The sequence below is a fragment of the Hypomesus transpacificus genome, unplaced genomic scaffold (assembly GCF_021917145.1).
Source record: "Hypomesus transpacificus isolate Combined female unplaced genomic scaffold, fHypTra1 scaffold_160, whole genome shotgun sequence".
NCBI lineage: Eukaryota > Metazoa > Chordata > Actinopteri > Osmeriformes > Osmeridae > Hypomesus > Hypomesus transpacificus.
In genome coordinates this window covers 444559-466330 of record NW_025813725.1, presented here as the reverse complement: position 1 = coordinate 466330, position 21772 = coordinate 444559, and the positions used below count along the sequence as shown (strand labels likewise).

The 21772-nt window shown below is 46.4% G+C and overlaps 2 protein-coding genes across 5 annotated transcripts; both read right to left on the bottom strand.

The window, feature by feature from the left end:
* Positions 1-2084: 2084 nt before the first annotated feature.
* LOC124489022 (amyloid beta precursor protein binding family B member 2-like) lies at positions 2085-11034 on the bottom strand. 2 transcript variants are annotated; one of them, XM_047051628.1, is made up of 8 exons: positions 10817-11034; positions 7055-8300; positions 5723-5904; positions 5187-5315; positions 4968-5053; positions 4626-4686; positions 3083-3229; positions 2085-2851 (listed from the first exon to the last, which is right to left on the bottom strand). In XM_047051628.1, exons 2-8 carry the CDS (start codon positions 8274-8276, stop codon positions 2720-2722), a joined length of 1959 nt encoding a protein of 652 aa, XP_046907584.1. In that variant the 5' UTR covers positions 8277-8300; positions 10817-11034; the 3' UTR covers positions 2085-2719. The 2 variants fall into 2 exon arrangements, with proteins under 2 accessions (XP_046907584.1, XP_046907585.1); XM_047051629.1 differs by having other exon boundaries at positions 5723-5901; positions 10817-11033.
* A 355-nt stretch (positions 11035-11389) lies between these two features.
* On the bottom strand, positions 11390-19329 carry dele1 (DAP3 binding cell death enhancer 1). 3 transcript variants are annotated; one of them, XM_047051627.1, is made up of 12 exons: positions 18954-19329; positions 18401-18509; positions 17960-18062; positions 14892-15063; positions 14559-14771; positions 14345-14424; positions 14061-14154; positions 13769-13911; positions 13364-13522; positions 13019-13078; positions 12604-12757; positions 11390-12464 (listed from the first exon to the last, which is right to left on the bottom strand). In XM_047051627.1, exons 1-12 carry the CDS (start codon positions 18982-18984, stop codon positions 12214-12216), a joined length of 1569 nt encoding a protein of 522 aa, XP_046907583.1. In that variant the 5' UTR covers positions 18985-19329; the 3' UTR covers positions 11390-12213. The 3 variants fall into 3 exon arrangements, with proteins under 3 accessions (XP_046907583.1, XP_046907581.1, XP_046907582.1); XM_047051625.1 differs by having other exon boundaries at positions 13019-13111; positions 18954-19328; XM_047051626.1 differs by having other exon boundaries at positions 11390-12461; positions 13019-13111; positions 18954-19324.
* Positions 19330-21772: the final 2443 nt, after the last annotated feature.

The window sequence follows — 21772 nt, the reverse complement described above, 5'->3', positions numbered from 1 at the left end:
GTCTCTCACTGTCAGTGCAACGTGCCCCCACCCCCTCTCTCCCTAACTCTCTATCCCTCCCTCGCTCAAGCACCAGGAGATCTGCTCCTGTCCCGTTCTCTTTCTTGGTCACCCTTTCCTGTTTCTCGTCCTCTCCACCACCTCGCACCCTTGTGTTTCTACCTCTCTCTTCCTCTGCTGCAGGGAGGGGAAGGGTTGTGTCCGCACGCACCCTCATACACGCGCGCGCGCACAGTCGGAGAGTGTTGAGGGGACCAACAAAGGGAGAGAGGGTGAAAAAGAGGGAGAAGAAGACAGAGAGAGGGGTAGCCAATGGCAGGAGAGACAGTCAGAAAGAGCACTAGAGACAAAGGGTGGAAATAGCGCTAGAGCAAGAAAGACGGGGATAGGGCAAGAGAACTGGGGACCCACACACACCGTGTTCCATATATAGACGTATGACTTCATCTGTTCAGACCCACGTGTTCACACACAAACACACACATGCAGTTGTGCATGTGTACATGCACATACTCAGACTTGCTGAGTGATCTAGATATAGCCTCATGACTTCACCCCCCTCCTCCCCCCAGGAGACAGGGGGGGCTCATTCATATTGAATCAAACTGAGAGAATGGGTGGAGAGAGAGAAGGAGGGAGAGAGAGAGAGAGAGAGAGAGAGACAGGGAACATTCAGTACAGAAGTGGGGATATTCCAGTCCCAAACACAGGGACATGCACACACAGCAGAGATCGGGGGGGGGGAGTTACTGGGAGGTCCAGTCTTATCTCCTTGCTTGACTTTGCACAGTCCTCGTACACAACAAAGGAAAATATACAACATCTCTTTATCTGTTCTCGACGCATCACCATTTCTCTTCCCATCTTTCTTTCTTAATTTCTCACTTTCTCTCTGTGTCTCTGAGACTCTAATGTCATTAAAAGGACAAGAAAAATGTTGAGAACAGCACTTTCTCCCGCACCTGTTATCTCACTGGTCCAATCACCGCACATCTGGGCTCTAGATTGTTCAGAACACACACTTCCAGTTGCATCCCAGCACATTCACCATTAGATCCCCCCGACTCACTAAATAATGGACCTATGTCTTCCAAGCTCACATTCCAACACCAACCAGCTTTCCCTCGTTCTGTGACCGTGGTGGACTGTCTAGTAAATCATCTGTGCTTACAGCGCACTCCAGTGACCGAATCAAGTAGTGCATTGTGACTGTGAACTCAAGATAATCCCAAAACCAAACTACATTTCACTTCAGTAAAAGTAAACACACTCACTGATGTTTCTCAAAGGTAGACTGAAAAGCTGAATGTTGAGCAAAGTAACACACTTACTGATGTTTCTCAAAGGTAGACTGAAAAGCTGAATGTTGTGCATTTTGACAGCACAAGGCAAGGGGGGAAAAAACGACCTCAAACTCAACTGTTTTTGAAGAAAACACACTCAGGGTAGCTTGAGATGGGCACACAGGCAAAAGGCGACAGCAATATAGAGTTATCATCACAGAGCTGTTTTGAACATTATGTTTAAAACATGGTACACTTAGCATTTTGATAACACCATCAAAGATGCTCTTAGTGGAAGGAGAATCGCTGTGAATGGATACGGAAATCAGTGTAGGAACCACTCTGCATAAGTAGATATCACTGTTGTATGTAAATTAGGCAGGCATAGTAATGTTTGCTATGTACTAAGAGGAAGAGAAACAGGGAGAGATATCAGAGATGGAGGGGGGGACGAAGGTAGAGAAAGCTCCAAGACATGAGAAGGAGAGAGGGAGGAAATCGTGACATGGAATGAGTTAGCCTGGGTCAACCCCTTCTTGTATCACCTCAGCTACATGCTTTTGCCATTACCATAGAGACAGCAGTTCCTGAAAGTTTTATAACCCTGAGAGAGAGAGAGACAGACAGAGACAGGGAGAGAGAGAGACAGACAGAGACATGGAGGGAGGGAGGGAGGGAGGGAGGGAGGGAGGGAGGGAGGGAGGGAGGGAGGGAGGGAGGGAGGGAGGGAGGGAGGGAGGGAGGGAGGGAAAATGTGTGAGACAGAGAAAGGGTGATACTGAACCAGAGAGAATGTGAGTGTGTCTGAGTGTGCTTGAGCGCACAAAAGAGAGAGAAGGTTCCGTAGTATTCCATATAAAAAAACAGAAAAACGCAGAGGGCGAAAGAGGAGGGATGAAGAAAGAGATCAGAAAAGCCAGACATCTTTTGTTCGATTTTCTCACATGGTGTCAATCCTCTCTAACACAGAGCAGAATCGATCTAATACCACCATGACTCAACACCCACTATGAGGTCTCTCTCTCTCTCACACACACACACACACACAAAATCATATTACTGTCTAGTATGCCCTTAGAGTCTGAAACAGCAAAAAACTGTCTTGGTTAAAATAGCTTGGTGACAAATCTTTTCCCAGCCCCCACACAGAAACACCTTTTTGCTTAATTAATCTATCAGATCAGTGTTGACAGGTTCATACTGTGTGACAAGGTGAAGGGCCACTCCCTCTTGGCAAAACCTCTCCGAGTGGACAAGTGTTTGAGCCTGCACACTCTAATATACTGCCTCCAAACATGGTAGCCAACAAAGTTCTGTATGTTTAGGAAGAGTTCCTGGGCCTTCCTGTAAAACAGTGATGTTTACACATCTTCCATCTCGAACCGTTTTTATATGTGTATAATCTAAAGGTAGTAATGACACTCTGGCCCCTCCCCTTACCTGTCGTGGTCACGGCCGACACCCCATACGCGGATGCTGCTGATTGGCTGGGAGTGTAGGAGGCTATGGTCATCTGGGTCAACCAGGGTCAACGTGCGGTCATCCAGAACCAGCAGCATGCCCTTTCCCTGTTTGCACACAAACCAGACCCATCAATGGACATGTCCGTTTCACTGACAAACGCAACTGGGACCAGCTATCGGTCATTCATCTATTCATGCATTCATATGACCCATCCACTCATCTGACACAGTGTCATGAGTCTGTCTGTCTGTCTGCCTGTCCACCCAATCACGCATCCTATTACCCACCCACCCACCTAGCCACCCACGCCTCCCGTCCTCTCCCGGTGCTCTCACCTCTCCCCAGACCCCAGCAGAGTCTCGGATGTCCCTCCTGCAGTAGGACAGCTGTCTGATGCAGTGGTGCACCGCCAGGCTGCTCCGCCCCTCACACAGGTCCGTCTCCGCCATCTCCACCCAGCCCAGCGAACGCACCGGGAACGACTAGGACACACACACACACAAACGCTGGAATGTATCACACACACATTTTCAAAGGGATTTTGTCTTGAAGTCTTTTTTGGTAAAACGTCTGTAGGGGGACAGGCCCGCATAAAGTCATCAAAGCACAGAGTGAGAATACGTGTTGAGTATGTATTACTTATAAGTGTGTGTGTGTGTGTGTGTGTGTGTGTGTGTGTGTGTGCAGTGCTGCAGGCATATGAACCTCCCAAGGCTCAGAACCACAAATGAAGCTTCCTTGGTAACATCTATGGCCTGCAGCCATCCCCTCTTCCTCAAGTATTCTCCCTCACTCCCCTCCCTCCCTCCCCTCCCTCCCTCACCTCCCTCATACCTCTATCCCCCGCTCTTTCACACCCTCACTTTCCATTTTGTTTTTCCATCTTTCCCCAGGACAACATCCCTCCATCTCTTTTTCCCTCCTCCACAGCATAAGGGATCACATGACTCCCTTTAGAGCTGTGTTCTCACGCTCCCTCACAAGCCATCTTGAGCAAACAACACAGTGAGACAAACAGGCATGTACGAGTGTCTGTGTACTAAGGTGTCCCTGGGGCACTGTGTGATGTTCACAGGAGATACTCCCAAAGTGATAGTCAGTGTTTGTTCATACAGGCATCCGAACATGGCCTATTCCATGTTTCTTTCTTCTGCATTCTCCCCATGTTCCTTTTCTTTCCTCGGCTCCTCTCCTCCCTTTCTGTTTTTATAGACCTCCCGAGCACTCCTCATCCAACTTTTACAGGTGATTACGTCATCCCAGAATACCTCTCTCTCTCTCCCGCCCCTCCTACTTACCACCATGAGGACAGAGCATGGATGTACACTTTTATTCCAACAGAAGGCAGCAAAACCTTAATCTGAACTAACAAGAAGCAGTAAATCTCCAAGCCGCCACAGGAGGGCAGTATCACAGTGAGAGAGGTGGGCAGGGACATTACGTCATGCCAAACACTGCAGCTCCCTGAAGTCCCAGGCCTGGTTTAAATACGTTTCCATGCCTCCTTGCTCTGTGATAATCTCTTGGGTAGATGTGCTGTGTTTGGTTGCATTGAGCCGACTGTACATAGCTTACCACAATGAGCTGGTGAGAACACAGACACCCTACAGTTCACACTGCAGCGTACTGTCACAGACCTCCACAAACAAGAAGGGCGTGGTACTACATGTATGTTGTGCCACATGCCAATAGGCTACTGTGCAGGAACAATAAATCATGCTCTAGCATGGCATTACAGATTCTTTCAGACCCGATAATGACATTTCTTTCACCTTTTGATTCCTCATTACAGATGCAAAAATATTTTTGCAGACCTTTATGAAAATGTATAGACTTTAACTATAATTGGGAGACAAATACATGTATGACAGGTCTCACCTGCACCTCTGGGTCAGTACTGTTACTGTTCAGGTCCACTGGTACAAACTCTGCTGCTGGGCTGGAGAGAGAGACATGAGAGGACTACTGTAAATGTAGCACATTACATGATATACATATGCCAGTTTAAACTGAACATTTCCTTATGTAATAAATGAACACTCTAGCTACTGCTCATTGCTTTGTCGCTAACTTAGGTAACAAAGGTTTTTTCAACATGTTGGGTGTCCACCGTTTCTCCCCTTTCTTTTAAACTGCAACATGTTGGAGAATACATGTTATGTTTCCATGACACCTGTTCAGGTTCTGGAGAGGGTAATGCCCAGTGTGCGCGTGTCTTACTTCAGTCTCAGGGAAGCATAACGGAGAGTCGCTCCCTCAAAGGCCTTCAGGCTGGGGTCAGGGTAGACGGGGTAGTCCTTCAGCTCCTGAACACACACAAACAGTTCAGGTCTGATCTTCTGTGACTTATTTCATAGGCTGTCAGTTGCTGTCAATCATCAATTTACTGTCATGGATGCCTCCCTGTTGAGGTGGCGGATAGAGGGGGGCGTGGCTTACACTGGCTGTATAGGTGGTGTTGTCGAAGCCGCGGTCAGCCACAATGACATCAGAGGGTGAGGAGGGGGAGGAGGGGGAGGGAGAGGGGACGGGCTCCACAGAGCTGTCTGATACCAAGCTGCTGGGACGCTGTGGAGGTTTGGGGGAAGAGAGAGAGCGAGAGAGATATTTAGCAATTATTGTAAATGTGCCCTTATAATGCATATACTTATTATTTATATACTTCGTTCTTATCTGGTTTTGGAACTAGTGCTTATTTATTCATCCTCAATAAGTGTTGAAGTGATTTGTTGAGGGGATGGGGAAGAGGGAAGAAGAGCGAGGATGGAAGACAGAGAGAGATCAAATTGTTTACACCAGAGAAAGGTGTTGATACATCTCAAACTCTCTCCCTTAGCTTCTTTCTAACAAGTGTCACAGGCAGTGTTAAGAGAACCACTAGTCCTGTACATATCATGCTCAGATCAGATGTGTTGTGTATATGTTAGTATCAGCCACACACAGCATGATGTGGCTTGTGTCAGGAGTAGTCTCACCTCATTCGGGGGTCTCAGTGTGTCCAAATGGGAGTCAGAGTTGGGGTGTGTGTGTTCGTTGCCCTGGGCAACAGGTCGGTCATACTGAGTGGTTCCGGTGGGGATGTGCCAAAAGTAGACCTCCGACACATCAGTGACCTCACGCCAGCCTGGGGGGAGGTCCCCATCAGACCACACATCTGCTGCACAGGATGCACACGTTAACACATTCACACACACACACACACACAGTAACAAGCACAAACACACACAGTGTATTCATACTTACATTTTATTAGACATACACATCTAAAATACAGACAGGCACACACATACACACAGGTCCGGTCCTAGCACATCTGGGCCCTGGGCGAAATGTATCAACAGCATCCCCCCCCCCCACCCCCTGGGAGCGCAAATCGTCCTGCCGCCCCCCCAAACGCAACACGGAGATATCACAAAGCACAGTTGGCGCCCTCTGCTGCTTGTGCGGGAGAGTTACTTAATGGACGCCCCCATCTTCTGCCTATGTCGCCTGTAGGAAGGACCGGCCCTGCATACACACACACACAGGACAAAAGCATACACACATTCACACACACACACACTCAGTGGTCAATTTCCGCAATGGTCATTCTTTCCCTACTTAGGTTCTGTTGTCATAGCAACCCTAGGCTCATCTGTTGTAGCACCCAAAGGACAGGGTCCTCTCTACCTCTTCTCCCCTGCTATCTACGTCACTCCTTCTCCCTCTTCCTTTTCCTCCTTTGCTATGTTTCCCTATCTATTTCTCCTTGTTCTCTCTATCTTCTCTGCTATCTATCTTGTTCGCTTTTCTTTTGCCATCTCTCCCTTCCACTTCCCTGCCATCTCGTTCTCTCCTCCTCGTCCTCCTTTCTCATCTTCTCCCTCTGAACTAAACCTGCCTGTATCTTACAGGATCTTACAATCCTTTTCTTAGTCCCCCGTGCCCCCCTCTGCTATCTCTTGACTCCCCCTCTCCTGTCCAGCCTGCTGACTACAGTGGTCCACAGGGGGCAGAAAACGTTTTGCTGCAGTGACTCCCGTCTGCTGAAGGAGAGGCTTTTGGGAGATTTCCAGACAAGACAAAGTGTGCTAGACAAGAGCTCTCACTGTGAGAGAGAGAGAGAGAGAGAGAGAGAGAGAGAGAGAGAGAGAGAGAGAGGTGCAAATAAACAGAAACAGAGAGAAATGGGAGAGACACATTCATAGGGACATTGAGAGAGCAAGTGGGGGTGGGGTGTCAGAGAGAAACAGAGCTCAAAGCAGGCAGAGCAACAAACACACACAGACCCATACAAGAAACACACACACACATACAAACACACTCACCAGTCTCTTTGGGGGTCTGAGGGGAGGGGGTTTCCTGGGACAGGGTGGTCCAGCTGGAGTCCTCATCCTCTGAGGGGGGCTCCGGCACGTCAGGACCCTCTCTCTTTCCATCTGGGTCTGAGGGGCCAAGAGGGGCCTGGGGCAGGAGAGGGATGCCATCTTCACCCCTGGCCTGGTGAGAGGGGGTGGCTAGGGGGCGTTTGAGGTACAGGTTCTCATTGTTGGGGTGCATCTCCACCTTGACCACCCTGGGGGCCTGGGAGTTCCGGGGGGGCTTGGGGGGAGTTTCCAGCCCAGGAGGGTGACCCTGGACCTGGGTTGTGACCTCCTCCCGGGCCTGGGGAGGGCATGGAGCCTGGATGTTGTACTCCACGGGGCGACAGTAGTTTTGGGGGGAAGAGGGGGGGCTCTCAATCAGCGGCAGCAGAGGCAGTGACGGGGTGGGGGTTGCCTCCCCATCACCCTCTTCCACCTTCTCCTCCTCCTCCTTCTCCTCCTCCTCTTTCACGTCCTGCTTGCTCCTCTGTTTCTCCTCCTCCTGGGTGTCCCTCTCCTTGTCCGGGCTGGCCTGCTGATTCTTCTCCCCCCTCCCCTTCTCTTTGATCCCCCAGCCAGACATATCTAGCCTCCCCAGGTCCTTCTCATGGTACTCCAGGAAGCTCTTGGTCCTTCTGCGAAAGGGGGCCGGGGCTTGGGAGTTGTCTTTTCCGAACTCTGGCCAATCAGAGGTAAGGTTAAAGTCGTCTTCTTGACCCTTGACCTCCGTGTGGGCCTTGTTGAGTTCCTGTTGCTGGCTCTCGGCCCGACGCTGCAGGTTGGCTCCGTTCTTGGCCAGTTTGGGGTTGTTGTTGGAGGAGAAGGTGGAGGAGGATGAACAGGAGGAGTAGAGGGCTGATGAGGAGGAGGACTTGGTGGGGAGGCCCCTACCCCGGGTGGGGGCTTGGTTCCGGGCCTGCTGGCTGGCAAGTGGGTCGCTCAGTCCCATGGCACTACGTACGCTGGTCATGGCGTATCTATGCCGACTCTTCGGCAACGTAGCAGAGCTTCCCGTCTCCATGCCGACCGACTCTTTGATGACATCACGCCCCAGCAGCTGGTTATAGGAGGAGCGCAGGCTTAGGGAGGTGGGTGGGGCCGCCGAGGGGGCACTGCGATTGTTCAGTCCGACAGAGGAAGGGGAGGAGCCGCTTCGTGAGAGGGGAGGGGTTTGGATGGACATCATGGCTGACTAGAGGTACAAAAAGACCTGAGGAGGAGGGGAGGGCTTGTTCAGAGAGCAGGCAGGGGTACTCACACACACACACACACACACAGTCTTCTAATATCTGATACTGATGACATCATCTATTCATCCAGTACTTCCTAACCAGGCTCAGTATGAGTCATCTTCCTGTGTGTGATGAGTTGGGATCATCAGATAATTTTCCTTGGTCACCAAGGCAAGTCATATAACACACACATACACATACACAGTGTATAGCCTGTTTGGTGTGTATGCTGTACAAAGAGCTGTAAACGCACACTAGACCTGGTATCATTCACTGGTCTATGACCTGATGCCATGGCACTCACATGCCTTCAAAAGTTCTGACTGTCGCCCTTTCTGACATCCGATCAACCAATGGCAGAAGGTTCTATTGGCACATTAAGAGGTTCTCTGAAGAACCATGTGTGCTGGCTTACACACGCATTCTGAGGAAAATATCACACCGTTTTAAAGCATTGAGTCAAGACTTGACCGATGCCTCTTTTGATGTTACTATTTCATGGCAGACTCCAGACCAAAGGTTTGACATCTCTGTCCAGTACTGCTGGGGCCAGCCAGTGCTGAGGATAGGGGGCTTTAATCTATGTCATTATTACTAATGTACATATCTATTGGAGAAAACAGAGAGAAAAAGAGAGATCAAGAGAGAGACAAAAAGAGAGATAGGGAGTGAGAGAAATAAGATGAAGGCTAAAGGGATTGATGTCAGTTCTGATGCCACCAAGAGCTGTTCTTGATTCTGGACTGTTGGGAGTTGTAGTTCTTGTCAATGATGTTTTATTATACCTTGTGATACAAATACAAACACACTAACTCACCACACCCATGTACACAAATATCGCCTGCCCATCCATGTTTATACACAGTGTAACAGATACATAGACAAGCACATTGCTGCCAGTCTGGGTCATGGAAAGATGGAGAACACAAGCACAGCAGATCTGAAAAGGAGACAAGGCCTTGGGAAAGAGAGGACCTGTGAGATAAGCAGAATCCCTGGGTTGGTTCATGAGGGACCCTCATGTGTTTGCCCCTCACCCTCCCTCACCCTCCACCCCCTCAACAACTTGTACATAACATAAGCAAGGTTGACTCTAAGATCGAGAAGGTTAACTGGGTTCACATCAAGACCTGGTGACAGGTCCTGCTTAGCAACACTTCGAAGTAATCCCCCAAAACATGACCTGCTATCAGATGTCAGAAATCTTTATGGACTTGCTGACTCTCAGAGTTAGAGGGAGATGCTCGATCCAAACTGAGATAGCAAGTTTTTCCCCCTGACCGAGCAACTAAGTCTTAGTTATATACATCCAGGCACTACCAACAGAGAGAGAGAGAGATAGGGAGAGAGGAGAGAAAGAGATAGAGAGATGAAGAGAAAAGGGGAGAGAGATGGAGAGAAAAAGAGGGTGTATTTGTAATAAAGGAGAAGAGTGGACAATGACACAGCAGTTTTCACCAGGGCATTGGGTACACGGACGCAATTAAACCGCTGTCTTCAATAAATCTGTTGTTGTCGCCTTCACTGGAGGTCATTCACGAGACCCTGCCATGCTACAGCACCGGATGTTACAGTGTTGAACCTCTGACATCTATATAATTATAATGTAAAAGTAACCCATTGTTGTGACTGGTACATAGTGTACTCAGAGTGCAACTGCAAGGGCAAGAGGGCCGAGAGGCTAATCATTTATCTCTATGATGTTGGCAAAAGGAGTTTAATCAATATTCTCACAGCAGGTACTATAACAGGTTGGTTTGTGTTTGTTTTAACTCAGGATCTTTTTTAACGGCACTCAGATATTTTCACCTGCCAACAGGTAGCCCCAAGGCAAATACTCAATAAGGTGAACGAGCTGAACAAGAACACAATCTCGGTCTCGGATCATGATGGAAAGTACAAATATTTTAGTTTATTTAGAGCTGATGTTATGGGATGAGATGAGAAGTAAAAGTTGTCTATAAATGATTAATTGATTACTTAAAGTACAGCTGCGCCCTAAACTGTACGGTATCACTCATCACTGCAACAGGCCTGGCCTAAAAGAAACAACAATAATAGCCTACATCAATCAACATTTTCTATGAACTTGAGATACTGTTTATAGAGCAACCTTGTATTACTGCGTAATACCCCTGATACATCTGGATGTTTAAACGACAGTGACAAACTAGAACAAGTCAACTTAACAAAGTGTGGTCGACAGTCGGTTATGTCTATCGTGTTGACAGGGGTGGAGTATGTTTGCATCTTTCTTTTCCACACTGTCACGTTAAGGAACCTTTCCCTCTCCAGTAAACTATTAACGATATCAAATTAATCTAAACGCAATATACATATTGCAGATGTAGGTGACAGGAGTTGTCAATACAGGAAACAAGCTAAGGAACTGTCGATATCAAACAGACGCAATAAATCTCCTCTATGTCTATGCCTGGTAACGTCACACATCACCGCACTAGGAGGCAAACACACCTAATATGAATGTACTCACCACGTTTGAAACCAGGGTCTCTGAAGGTTCACCGTTCCAACGACGACACTGTTTTAGAGGACAACGGAGTGACAACCGCTTTTAAGCGCCAGTCCTCCCGTATCTACCCGTATAAGATCACATCACCCTCTCCGGTCTCCTCCCGTGCTGGTACCGCTTTCTCTCTGCGCCACTGCCTCCCGAAGCGTCGCGCTGTTCCGGCGCTCCAACAACCCAATCAGCGAACAGGACACTGTGAAAACACAAGCGCGTTTGCAGCAGACGCAGAGTTACCCTTAACATTAGGCCTATGAGAGGTAGGCTACAGTATAATAAATATGTTGGGTCCTATTTATTCCACTTTTAATACTCGATTACGTCATGTCACATACGTTTTTAGTGCTCTCACAAGTGATCGAATCGTATTCATTCCACCTCTGCCGAAAGAGCAAACCATTATAATGTATATTCAATGCAACTTGTATCGACCTAATTACCTATTTAAATGTGTCATAAGTTTCCAAAACGTACACATTTAAAAGAAAAGGAACGCTGCCATGTATTGAATAATGCATACATCAGCAAAATAAGTATTAAAATGGCTTTAATGATAGTGAGCAACTTGTGCGTTTCACAACAGTAGTGTTTCCACAACATTCACATATTCAAATTTGTTCATTTCCTTTGGCCTTTATACTTTGATTTTACAAGTGACATTTTATCAACTAACACGATGCTTTTGCAAAGTTGCAGACAGGTATGCATATTGTTCAGCTGACACAAAGGGATGGTAAAGGAGACCTTTAGAAAGGTATATCAAAGGCACATTATGTCCCCAAATCGTCTTTCTAGCTTTAAGAAACAAGTCTTCCTATTAGGGAAGCTGACCATATAAAAGGGGATGACTGCTGGCTATGATTAGGCAGCAAGTAATACAAAAACAAGAAGTACAAAAACACTATAGCTGAAGAGAGCTAGTCATTTGACATAAGCCTTCTGGACACACAAACAAAACAAACATCACCCACACTTACATAGTGTTTATTTCGGTTTGTCAGTAAACCAAAATAAATAAACTTAAGCTTATCTTGTAACTAGCATAGTATTCACACACGTTTACCATTATTTATTCCTTGTCCTCCTTTATCCAGCCTCAACTGACTCAGACACAACAGCCAAGAGCAGACAAGTTTAAAGCTCAAATCTCTGACAAACATTTAGCATGTTTTCTCTTGATAGTCTGAACTTGAAACCTAACTGGTTCTCACAGGAGGTCAAATTACGCTCTTACAAAAACCACACATATATCTTTAAACGGATATACTAAAATAACGCACACTGTGGATATCCGAGCCTCTTTGTTACATTAAGTGTGAACACTTAAATCACTTTGGGCTGGCTAAGTGCTAACTTGTTTATCACACCCCGATGGTCCACCTGCAGGGGCTGCCCTCCATGCCAGGGGGGAGGGGGTGCAGGTGGAGGGGGAGAGAAGAGAGGCGAGGCAGAGGGGCCATGCTCCCTGTGCTCCAGGAGTGAGGAAGGGTGAGAGGCAGGGTGGGTGAGGCAGAGGGGCAGGGGGGACTGGCGAGGGTGGAGAGGGGCTGGAGGAGGACGCCGGCCACAGGGAAAGACGGGGCAGACTGGATGGAGCGCAGGACTTCTTCTGCTGGAGAGAAAGGAAGGAAAAAGAGAGACAGAGAGAGGGGGAGAGAGAGCAGAGAAGAGAGGGAGAATCAGGGTTTCCATGCGGTGCATGATTTGCATGAGTTATGTTGGCCATCATGTCTGTAAATATGTGTCGTCACCCTCTGCTCCACCAGGGGGCACCAGCAGTCTCTGAGCCGGCCTGTTCCCGGCCCAGGCAGCCTGCCTGTAGAACTTCATAGCTGTCCTTGGACACTTCTGCACCCCGAAGCCTGTCTCATAACACTGGCCCAGGAACAGCAGAGCGTCACTGTCCTGCACAGATACACAGACTCGGTGACAATGGGCAATCATACAGTTTATCTCTGATTATCATCAGGATATTATCAGGATGTGTAATATTTTCTGGACACTCAAGTCCATAACATTCTCAAAAGAGGTGCAAGACAGTCAATATAATAAACTGCTCTTAAGTTAAATGTATAGTCTAATACTTCTCTAGAGATAGTAAACATTAAAATGATCAACACTGAGTGGATAATTGTAGTCTTCCAACTGGACCAAGAAAGCACTTACCCCTCTCTCCGCTGCCATCCTCAGGTAGTGGACAGACATGCAGCCATCTCTGACTGGCTCCTGGGAGAAGAGAGAACCTAAGTACACCTGAGCCTAAGGAAAGAAGGGAGGATGGAAAGAGAGAGAGAACAAATACAAATAAAAGAGACATAAAACAATAGGAAGGAAAGAAGCGGCGAAAGAGAGAAGAGGAAGAAAAAGACATAGGGGAAAGAAGAGATGACTCGGGAACATGAGCAGAGAGAGCAACGACAGACTAAGGAACCAGAGGACAGAGTCAGTTAGTGGGGGCAGAATTAATGTGGCTTTCATTTCAACACCTCCAACTGACCTCTGAACTCTCACCTGTGTGAGTCCTGCGACGGCAGCCTGTTCCAGCAGATGGATGGCTTTGTCCAGGTCCTCTGCACTCTGCTGCCCCCTGCAGCTCAGGAGGAGTCTGGCGTAGCGGTATTGAGCCTGGCTGTGTCCCCCTGCTGCTGCCTGGCTGTAAAAGTTGAGCGCCTGGAGAGGCGGAGGAAGGGAGGGAAAGAGAGGGTGTAGGGAGAGAGAGGGTGTAGGGAGAGATACAGGGGAGAAGATGAACACAACAGGAATCAGCATTAATACACAAAGTAGGTTAGGCAATGCATGCTTAAGCATTTGTATGTGAGAACTGGGGGTAGTTTGTGTCCATGAATGTATACCTATGAGTGTGTATTTGTCAGCTGGTGTGTGAGTGTTTGGCTGTATTTGTGTGTGTGTTGTTACCTGCCCCTTGTCCTTCCCTACTCCACGCCCTCTCTCATAGCAGACCCCCGTGTTGAACTGGGCTTTACTGTAGCCGTGGCGAGCTGCAGCCAGGAAACAAGTGAAGGCTGCCTCATAGTCGCTACTCTTAGCGCTCTCCAGACCTGCAGCAGCCACAGGAAAAGGAAGTTCCACACCAGAAGTGACCTCACTCAACCAGGAAGTCATCTTTGGCACACCAATGACAAACTAAGTCAAGGCTCCCTTCTTCCCCACTGACAAAATTAGTGGTTTATGGTCTCGCTGTGATTACCGATGATGTTAAGGACAACAGGGACGCTGGAGTCAGCCACCTGTCTGAAGTCCAGCGCTGCCACCGCAACCTTCTCCTCTGACGACAGGAAGTCCTGAACAACACAAACATATGACAGGAAACACTTTCACATTACTAAAGGTTTGATGATCCAAGTTTCCATGTTTAAGGTTTTGGATTATATACAACTGAAGTTCAGATCTGAAAATATCAAAGCAAAGGAAATACCATACTATAAAAAGAACAATGCAAATAAATGAGTAGTCATTATGCTGAAAACTAACCTGGTCGTCCTCCTGCTCAGGCTGTTTCCTGTCTCCTGGTTGGTGTTCAGAAAGGGATGACTCGGACAAAGAAGACTCTTCTGAAGACACATGAATAAATACCAAGTTAGTTTAAAACAACATAGTCTGTCATATGATTATAAAGGAATGATGAGTGATGGAGATGAACCCTGAAGCAATCTCAAAACCAAATGTACCTTCACTGAAGACATACCTGATGCTGAAGACTCCTGACTCAGCTGCTGGTGAGTTGAGGAACTATGAGATGTCAGATGATCCAGGTCCAGGTTGTGGTCCAAGCTGCTGCTGCTGGCCTCATTGCTGCTACCCTGCGTCTGAGTCTGGGCTTGGGTCTGGATCTGTGTGTCTGGTGCCCCCCACAGGCAGCGTACACTCCTCGGTCTGGGCAGGACATCGCGTCTAGACACTGGACACACAGTAGGGGAGATCGGACCTCTGGATTAAGTCGAAAGTGTTGTTTTGTTAGTGTACACCAGAGATGCCAGGTGGCTCGTGACTGGAGATTGGAAGGTAAAGGTAGACTCACGGATCTCTAGTAGAACGCGGTAGCCACACTTCTGGAGGGTAGCTGTTACTGGCTGACTAAGTGCAGGGGCAGGGCCAGGTCCGGGGGCATGGCCATGTCCGGGCTCGGCACGCGAGGAGAACTGGGAGTGGATCCTCCTGCAGATCTGCAGCACCAGCACCGCAGCGGCTCCCTGGACGACATCATAATCATCAAATATATATGTGCAAAATACGTATGTGTAAAATGATTATAGACTGTTTGGAAGTAGTAAAGATGTTCTGGACTGTTTTGATACCCGTGAGCTAAATCCGAGGTATAGACCAATTTTCACCCTACGTCACACAACTGTCAAGCAGGCTCAACTGCGCATGTCGGTTGCAAAAAACAAACTTTTCCCCGGTATATTACACTTGGAGTGTCGATCAGGTCATCATATACAGTGCCCTCCAAAAGTATTGGAACAGTGAGGCCAATTCCTTTATTTTTGCTGTAGACTGAAAACATTTGGGCTTGACATCAAACGATGAATGTGAAACCAGAGATCAACGTTTCAGCTTTTATTTCCAGGTATTTACATCAGGATCTGATGCACAAATTAGAAAATATCACCTTTTTGTTCGAACCCACCCATTTGTCACGTGAGCAAAAGTATTGGAACATATGACTGACAGGTGTGTTTTGTTGCCCAGGTGTGTCCTATTACATACATTATTCAATCAATAAATACCACTGAATGTCTACACTCAGGTTCAGATTGGGTAAGATAGGTTTTGTCTATGCAGACTGTATTCAGAGGTGAAAACAACATGAAAACCGGAGCGCTGTCTTTGGGTGAAAAACAAGCAATTGTGAGTCTTAGAGAAGATGGAAAATCAATCAGAGCCATTGCAGAAACATTGGCCATAGCCAGTACAACCATTTGGAATGTCCTGAAGAAGAAGAAAACTACTGGTGTACTAAGTAACAGACGTCGAACAGGTAGACCAAGGAAAACATCAGCAGTTGATGACAGAAACATTGTGAGAGCTGTAAAGAAAGACCCTAAAACAACTGTTAGTGAGATCAGCAACAACCTCCAGATGGCAGGAGTGAAGGTATCACTATCTACTGTTCGCAGAAGACTTCATGAACAAAAGTACAAGGGCTACACCAGAAGATGCAAACCACTCATTAGCAAGAAGAATAGGAAGGCCAGGCTGGAATTTGCCAAAAAGTACAGAGATGAACCTCAAAAATTCTGGGACAAAGTTTTATAGACTGATGAGACAAAGATTAACTTTTACCAAAGTGATGGAAAGGCTAAAGTTTGGAGAAAGAAAGGAACTGCTCATGATCCCAAACACACAAGCTCATCTGTGAAACACGGTGGAGGTAATGTCATGGCTTGGGCTTGCATGGCTTCTTCTAGGACGGGCTCATTAATCTTCATTGAGGATGTAACACATGATGGCAGCAGCAAAATGAACTCGGAAGTCTACAGAAACATTTTGTCTGCCAATTTAAGGAAAGATGCAACCAAACTGATTGGCAGAGCCTTCATCATGCAGCAAGATAACGACCCAAAACACACTGCCAAAACAACAAAGGAGTTCATCAGGGGCAAGAAATGGAAGGTATTAGACTGGCCAAGTCAATCTCCAGACTTAAACCCTATAGAGCATGCATTTTACCTGCTTAAGAGGAGACTGAAGGGAGGAACCCCACAAAACAAACAACAACTGAAAGAGGCTGCAGTGAAAGCCTGGGAAAGCATCAAAAAGGAAGAATGCAAAAGTTTGGTGACGTCAATGGGTCACAGACTTGCTGCAGTTATTGAAAGCAAAGGATTTGCAACTAAATATTAAGTCTTATTCACTTAAATATGTTTTAAGTATATCTGTTCCAATACTTTTGCTCACATGACAAATGGGTGGATTCAAACAAAATGTGATATTTTCTTAGTTGTGCATCAGATCCTGATGTAAATACCTGGAAATAAAAGCTGAAACGTTGATCTCTGGTCTCACGTTCATTATTTGATGTCAAGCCCAAATGTTTTCAGTCTACAGCAAAAATAAAGGAATTCGCCTCACTGTTCCAATACTTTTGGAGGGCACTGTATCTCTGGCCACTGGATTGCAGAGCTTGATATAAACTTTTTGAGGCACTTTGAGGTACTTTTACGTTTCACTTGTCTACGCACAAAAGTCACTTGACCCCGATACCTTTAAATAGCCTGACCAAGTGATCAGGTAAAACTAGCCTGGGTAACGGAGGGCGCTTTCTCAGGCAAATGACGAATGAAACAGGCTTGGTTAAAAAAAATCTGAGATGCTGGCTATCTTCAGCAGGCTCGTATCTACAACAGGCAGTCCTCCCTGACGTTTTGGGGGTAGAATGGAGTGAATGGGCAAAACTAGGCTGGCTTGGGCAAAACTAGCCTGGCTAACGGAGGTCGCTTTCTCAGGCAAATGATGAATGAAACAGGTTTGGTTAAAGAAATCCGAGATGCTGGCTAGCATGCTCGTATCTACAATAGGCAGTCCTCTAAGACGTTTCTGGTGTAGAATGGAGTGAAATACAACATAATGCACACTGCCAGTGAGCGACCCAAGTCTGACTGATGCTAATGTCAAAACGCGGACGCAGTCTCACTCAGATTGCCAGTTTTCAACAAATCACAAAAATAATTGGACCAGCTGGCTAAAAGCAGAATTCCCATATCACTTGAAAGCTGCCCTGCTCGACTTTTTAGATGTACAATTGACTGTAAAACTGTAAAACTATGAAGTTTGTGACATGAAGTGAAGACATGGCTGCCGCCCGACTATGCGGTCTACCAGGCGACATTCTCACTCAAATTTTAATTTCAAAATTTTTTCAATTTCACTTTCGTGATCCAAATCAAAATTCTGATGTGACAGATCAATGGGGAATCGCTTTCTCTCTTAAAGACTGTTCTCCTTGACCTTTTTGGCCTTTTTAAATCTGCCTTTTTAAATCCCGGTTTTCTGCAACCACATTGAGCGTGCATCCCGAATGTTTACAAACAAATAATTGGTCTATTGGAGTTGGAAGGGGAGGAGCATAGAGGAGCGGGGTCTTACAAAGCCCACGGCGTCCAGCGCTGTGTAACGGGGGAGCCCGGCGCTGCAGAACTGAGAGGTCTTCCTCTTCTTCTGTTTCTCTCCATCCTCTCCTTTCTGAGAACTGACAGATACAGATAGAGATTATAAAACGAGATAGAAAAGAAATACGATTCAAAACACTTTCAAGCCCAGCAGTTTACAGCCTGTGACTAAGTCAGCTGTTAATACTGAGCCCTGAGAGCAGGGGTCTGAATTAGGGAGAGGGTTTGTCCTCTATTCCCCAAACAGCATGGTTTGCATGTTATGCAGTGGACTGGGGGATGATGCAACCTCCTGTAAAAAGTAGGTTCTGGGGCTTGGAAGGAGGGAGTTGAGCGACAAGAGTTTCCTCATCTGTTTTTTTGTGTATCACTAAACACTATGGCAGCACACACACAGAGGATACAAATGTGGAGGTACCTGGGGTCAGAGTTGTGCCGAGAGGTGGACAGGAGAGTGGAGGTGTTGATGACCTCGTCCTCCACATGGTGGTTCTGAGAGAGGCGCAGGGGGGCATTGCGGCTTAGAACTGTGGGGTTGGGAGGTGAAAGAGACAGTTGCAACCGAAAGCGTTGGCAGAGTACACACATGACAAAGATGTGATTTTGCAGATGTAATTGTACGCATTATCTCTGGGGTGCACATTGTCTAGTCTCTCCTGATGGATCAAGTTACTGTAACCATTACGTATGGTGAACCTAGTAGGCTAAGAGTTTTCCTTCAAGTTGTGTCGCAACTTCTGTTTTGTCAATCTTCCATACATCTTAAACCAGAACAGACCGTTTGGCAATGGGCTAGAAAGTGAAAGTATTGTGTTGGATATTGTGGTATATCGGAAATTATAACTGAGTATACAAGAAAAAACTAAAAACAAAGCCTGACTCTCTGGTGCTAGCAAGCTTACAACGGTTTCCACATTAGCTAGCTTGAAAGTAGCTAGCCGCATTAGCCAACACACGCATAATTCACTCACTTCTTCCAACAAACCATTGCACTCTCCACATGTTTCCTGTAGCTACAGCAAGGCTTGAGACGAAATGTTTCCTAGGTGGTCCAAGTTCAGCATTTTAGTCAATTCTTTGACGTTTTCTCGACTCTCTACTGTGGAGTTTAGTCCCCATCCCACCTAGAGCCAGACGTCCTCATTTCTGTACGAAAATAAAGCGGTCACGAGATATTTTGAGGCAACACCCGGAAATGATGAAATGTCGTAAGGTGAAAATAGGTCATTTACTCTGCAGCGACATCTAAGTGGCCAACATTACACTAATGTTCTGAAAATACATAGCCTAACGTTGTCATACTCTTAATTCTAGTCAGAAAATAAGTCTGATAACTCTCGTTGGGCTGTGAGTATGGGGCGTGTTTCAACCAAATCCGTAAAACAAATGCCTCTTCGCTCAATTGGATCCAACCTATCAGATCAACGTAATATGTTGTTTATTGAAAACAAATTCAACTCAAGCGCTGTTTAGTGACGTGGTTGATTACGTTACTGTTGATCATCTGTCCATCATCGTATACAGCCCGCCCTGACAATTTCATTGGTCCGAACAGCTCCTGTTCGGACATAGTTTTTCCCAAACCGAGCTTCCAGATCTTGTTCCGGTCCATGTTTATCCAATTCGCTACGTGGCGCTGTCAGATAAAACGAGGGTCCTAGAACTGCAACCCTGAAACTGCAGTCCTGAAACTGCAGGTCTCCGGCCCTCTGGGGTCTCCGGGGCCTCCGGCTCTGCAGGTACCCCCTACTCACACATTCTGACGGCTGTCAGAAATGGTGACCTCTGTGGAACTGGCTCTGTTAGGGCTCCAAATCAGAAAATATGGTTCCAGATTAGTGTGAAGGGATGATAGAACTACCACAAACCATTGTTTGAAGTTTTAACTCCTTTGGGAAGCAGTTACGGTGGGGTCACACGTCATTTCGATCTTTTATTTTATTTTTATTTTTTGGGTCACACATTCTGACGGCTGTCAGAAATGGTGACCTCTGTGGAACTGGCTCTGTGATGGCTCCAAATCAGAAAATATGGTTCCAGATTAGTGTGAAGGGATGATATAACTACCACAAACCATCGTTTCAAGATGTAACTCCTTTGGTAAGCAGTTACGGTGGGGTGAAACATTTTTTGGAGGGCTTTTTTTCAGGGTCACACATTCTGACGGCTGTCAGAAATGGTGATCTCTGTGGAACTGGCTCTGTGATGGCTCCAAATCAGAAAATAAGGTTCCAGATTAGTGTGAAGGGATGATATAGCTACCACAAACCATTGTTTGAAGTTTTAACTCCTTTGGGAAGCAGTTACGGTGGGGTCACACGTAATTTTGATCTTTTATTTTTATTTTTTGGGTCACACATTCTGACGGCTGTCAGAAATGGTGACCTCTGTGGAACTGGCTCTGTGATGGCTCCAAATAAGAAAATATTGTTCCAGATTAGTGTGAAGGGATGATATAACTACCACAAACCATTGTTTGAAGTTTTAACTCATTTGGGAAGCATTTACGGTGGGGTAACACGTAATTTCGATCAATTTCTTTTTTTTTTCTTTTTTTTTTTGGGGGTCACATTCTGACGGCTGTCAGAAATGGTGACCTCTGTGTTATTGGCTCTGTGATGACTCCAAATCAGAAAATATGGTTCCAGATTAGTGTGAAGGGATGATATAACTACCACAAACCATTGTTTGAAGATTTAACTCCTTTGGCAAACAGTTACGGTGGGGTGAAACATTTTTTGGAGGGCTTTTTTCCTGGGTCACACATTCTGACGGCTGTCAGAAATGGTGACCTCTGTGTTATTGGCTCTGTGATGACACCAAATCAGAAAATATGGTTCCAGATTACTGTGAAGGGATGATATAAATACCACAAACCATTAATTGAAGTTTTAACTCATTTGGGAAGCAGTTACGGTGGGGTCACACATTTTCTGGAGGGCTTTTTTCCTGGGTCACACATTCTGACGGCTGTCAGAAATGGTGACCTCTGTGGTATTGGCTCTGTGATGACTCCAAATCAGAAAATATGGTTCCAGATTAGTGTGAAGGGATGATATAACTACCACAAACCATTAATTGAAGTTTTAACTCATTTGGGAAGCAGTTACGGTGGGGTGAAACATTTTTTGGAGGGCTTTTTTCCTGGGTCACACATTCTGACGGCTGTCAGAAATGGTGACCTCTGTGTTATTGGCTCTGTGATGACACCAAGTCAGAAAATATGGTTCCAGATTACTGTGAAGGGATGATATAACTACCACAAACCGTTAATTGAAGTTTTAACTCATTTGGGAAGCAGTTACGGTGGGGTCACACATTTTTTGGAGGGCTTTTTTCCTGGGTCACACATTTTGACGGCTGTCAGAAATGGTGACCTCTGTGGTATTGGCTCTGTGATGACTCCAAATCAGAAAATATGGTTCCAGATTAGTGTGAAGGGATGATATAACTACCACAAACCATTGTTTGAAGATTTAACTCCTTTGGGAAACAGTTACGGTGGGGTGAAACATTTTTTGGAGGGCTTTTTTCCTGGGTCACACATTCTGACGGCTGTCAGAAATGGTCACACATTCTGACGGCTGTCAGAAATGGTGACCACTGTGTTATTGGCTCTGTGATGACTCCAAATCAGAAAATATGGTTCCAGATTACTGTGAAGGGATGATATAACTACCACAAACCATTAATTGAAGTTTTAACTCATTTGGGAAGCAGTTACGGTGGGGTGAAACATTTTTTGGAGGGCTTTTTTCCTGGGTCACACATTCTGACGGCTGTCAGAAAT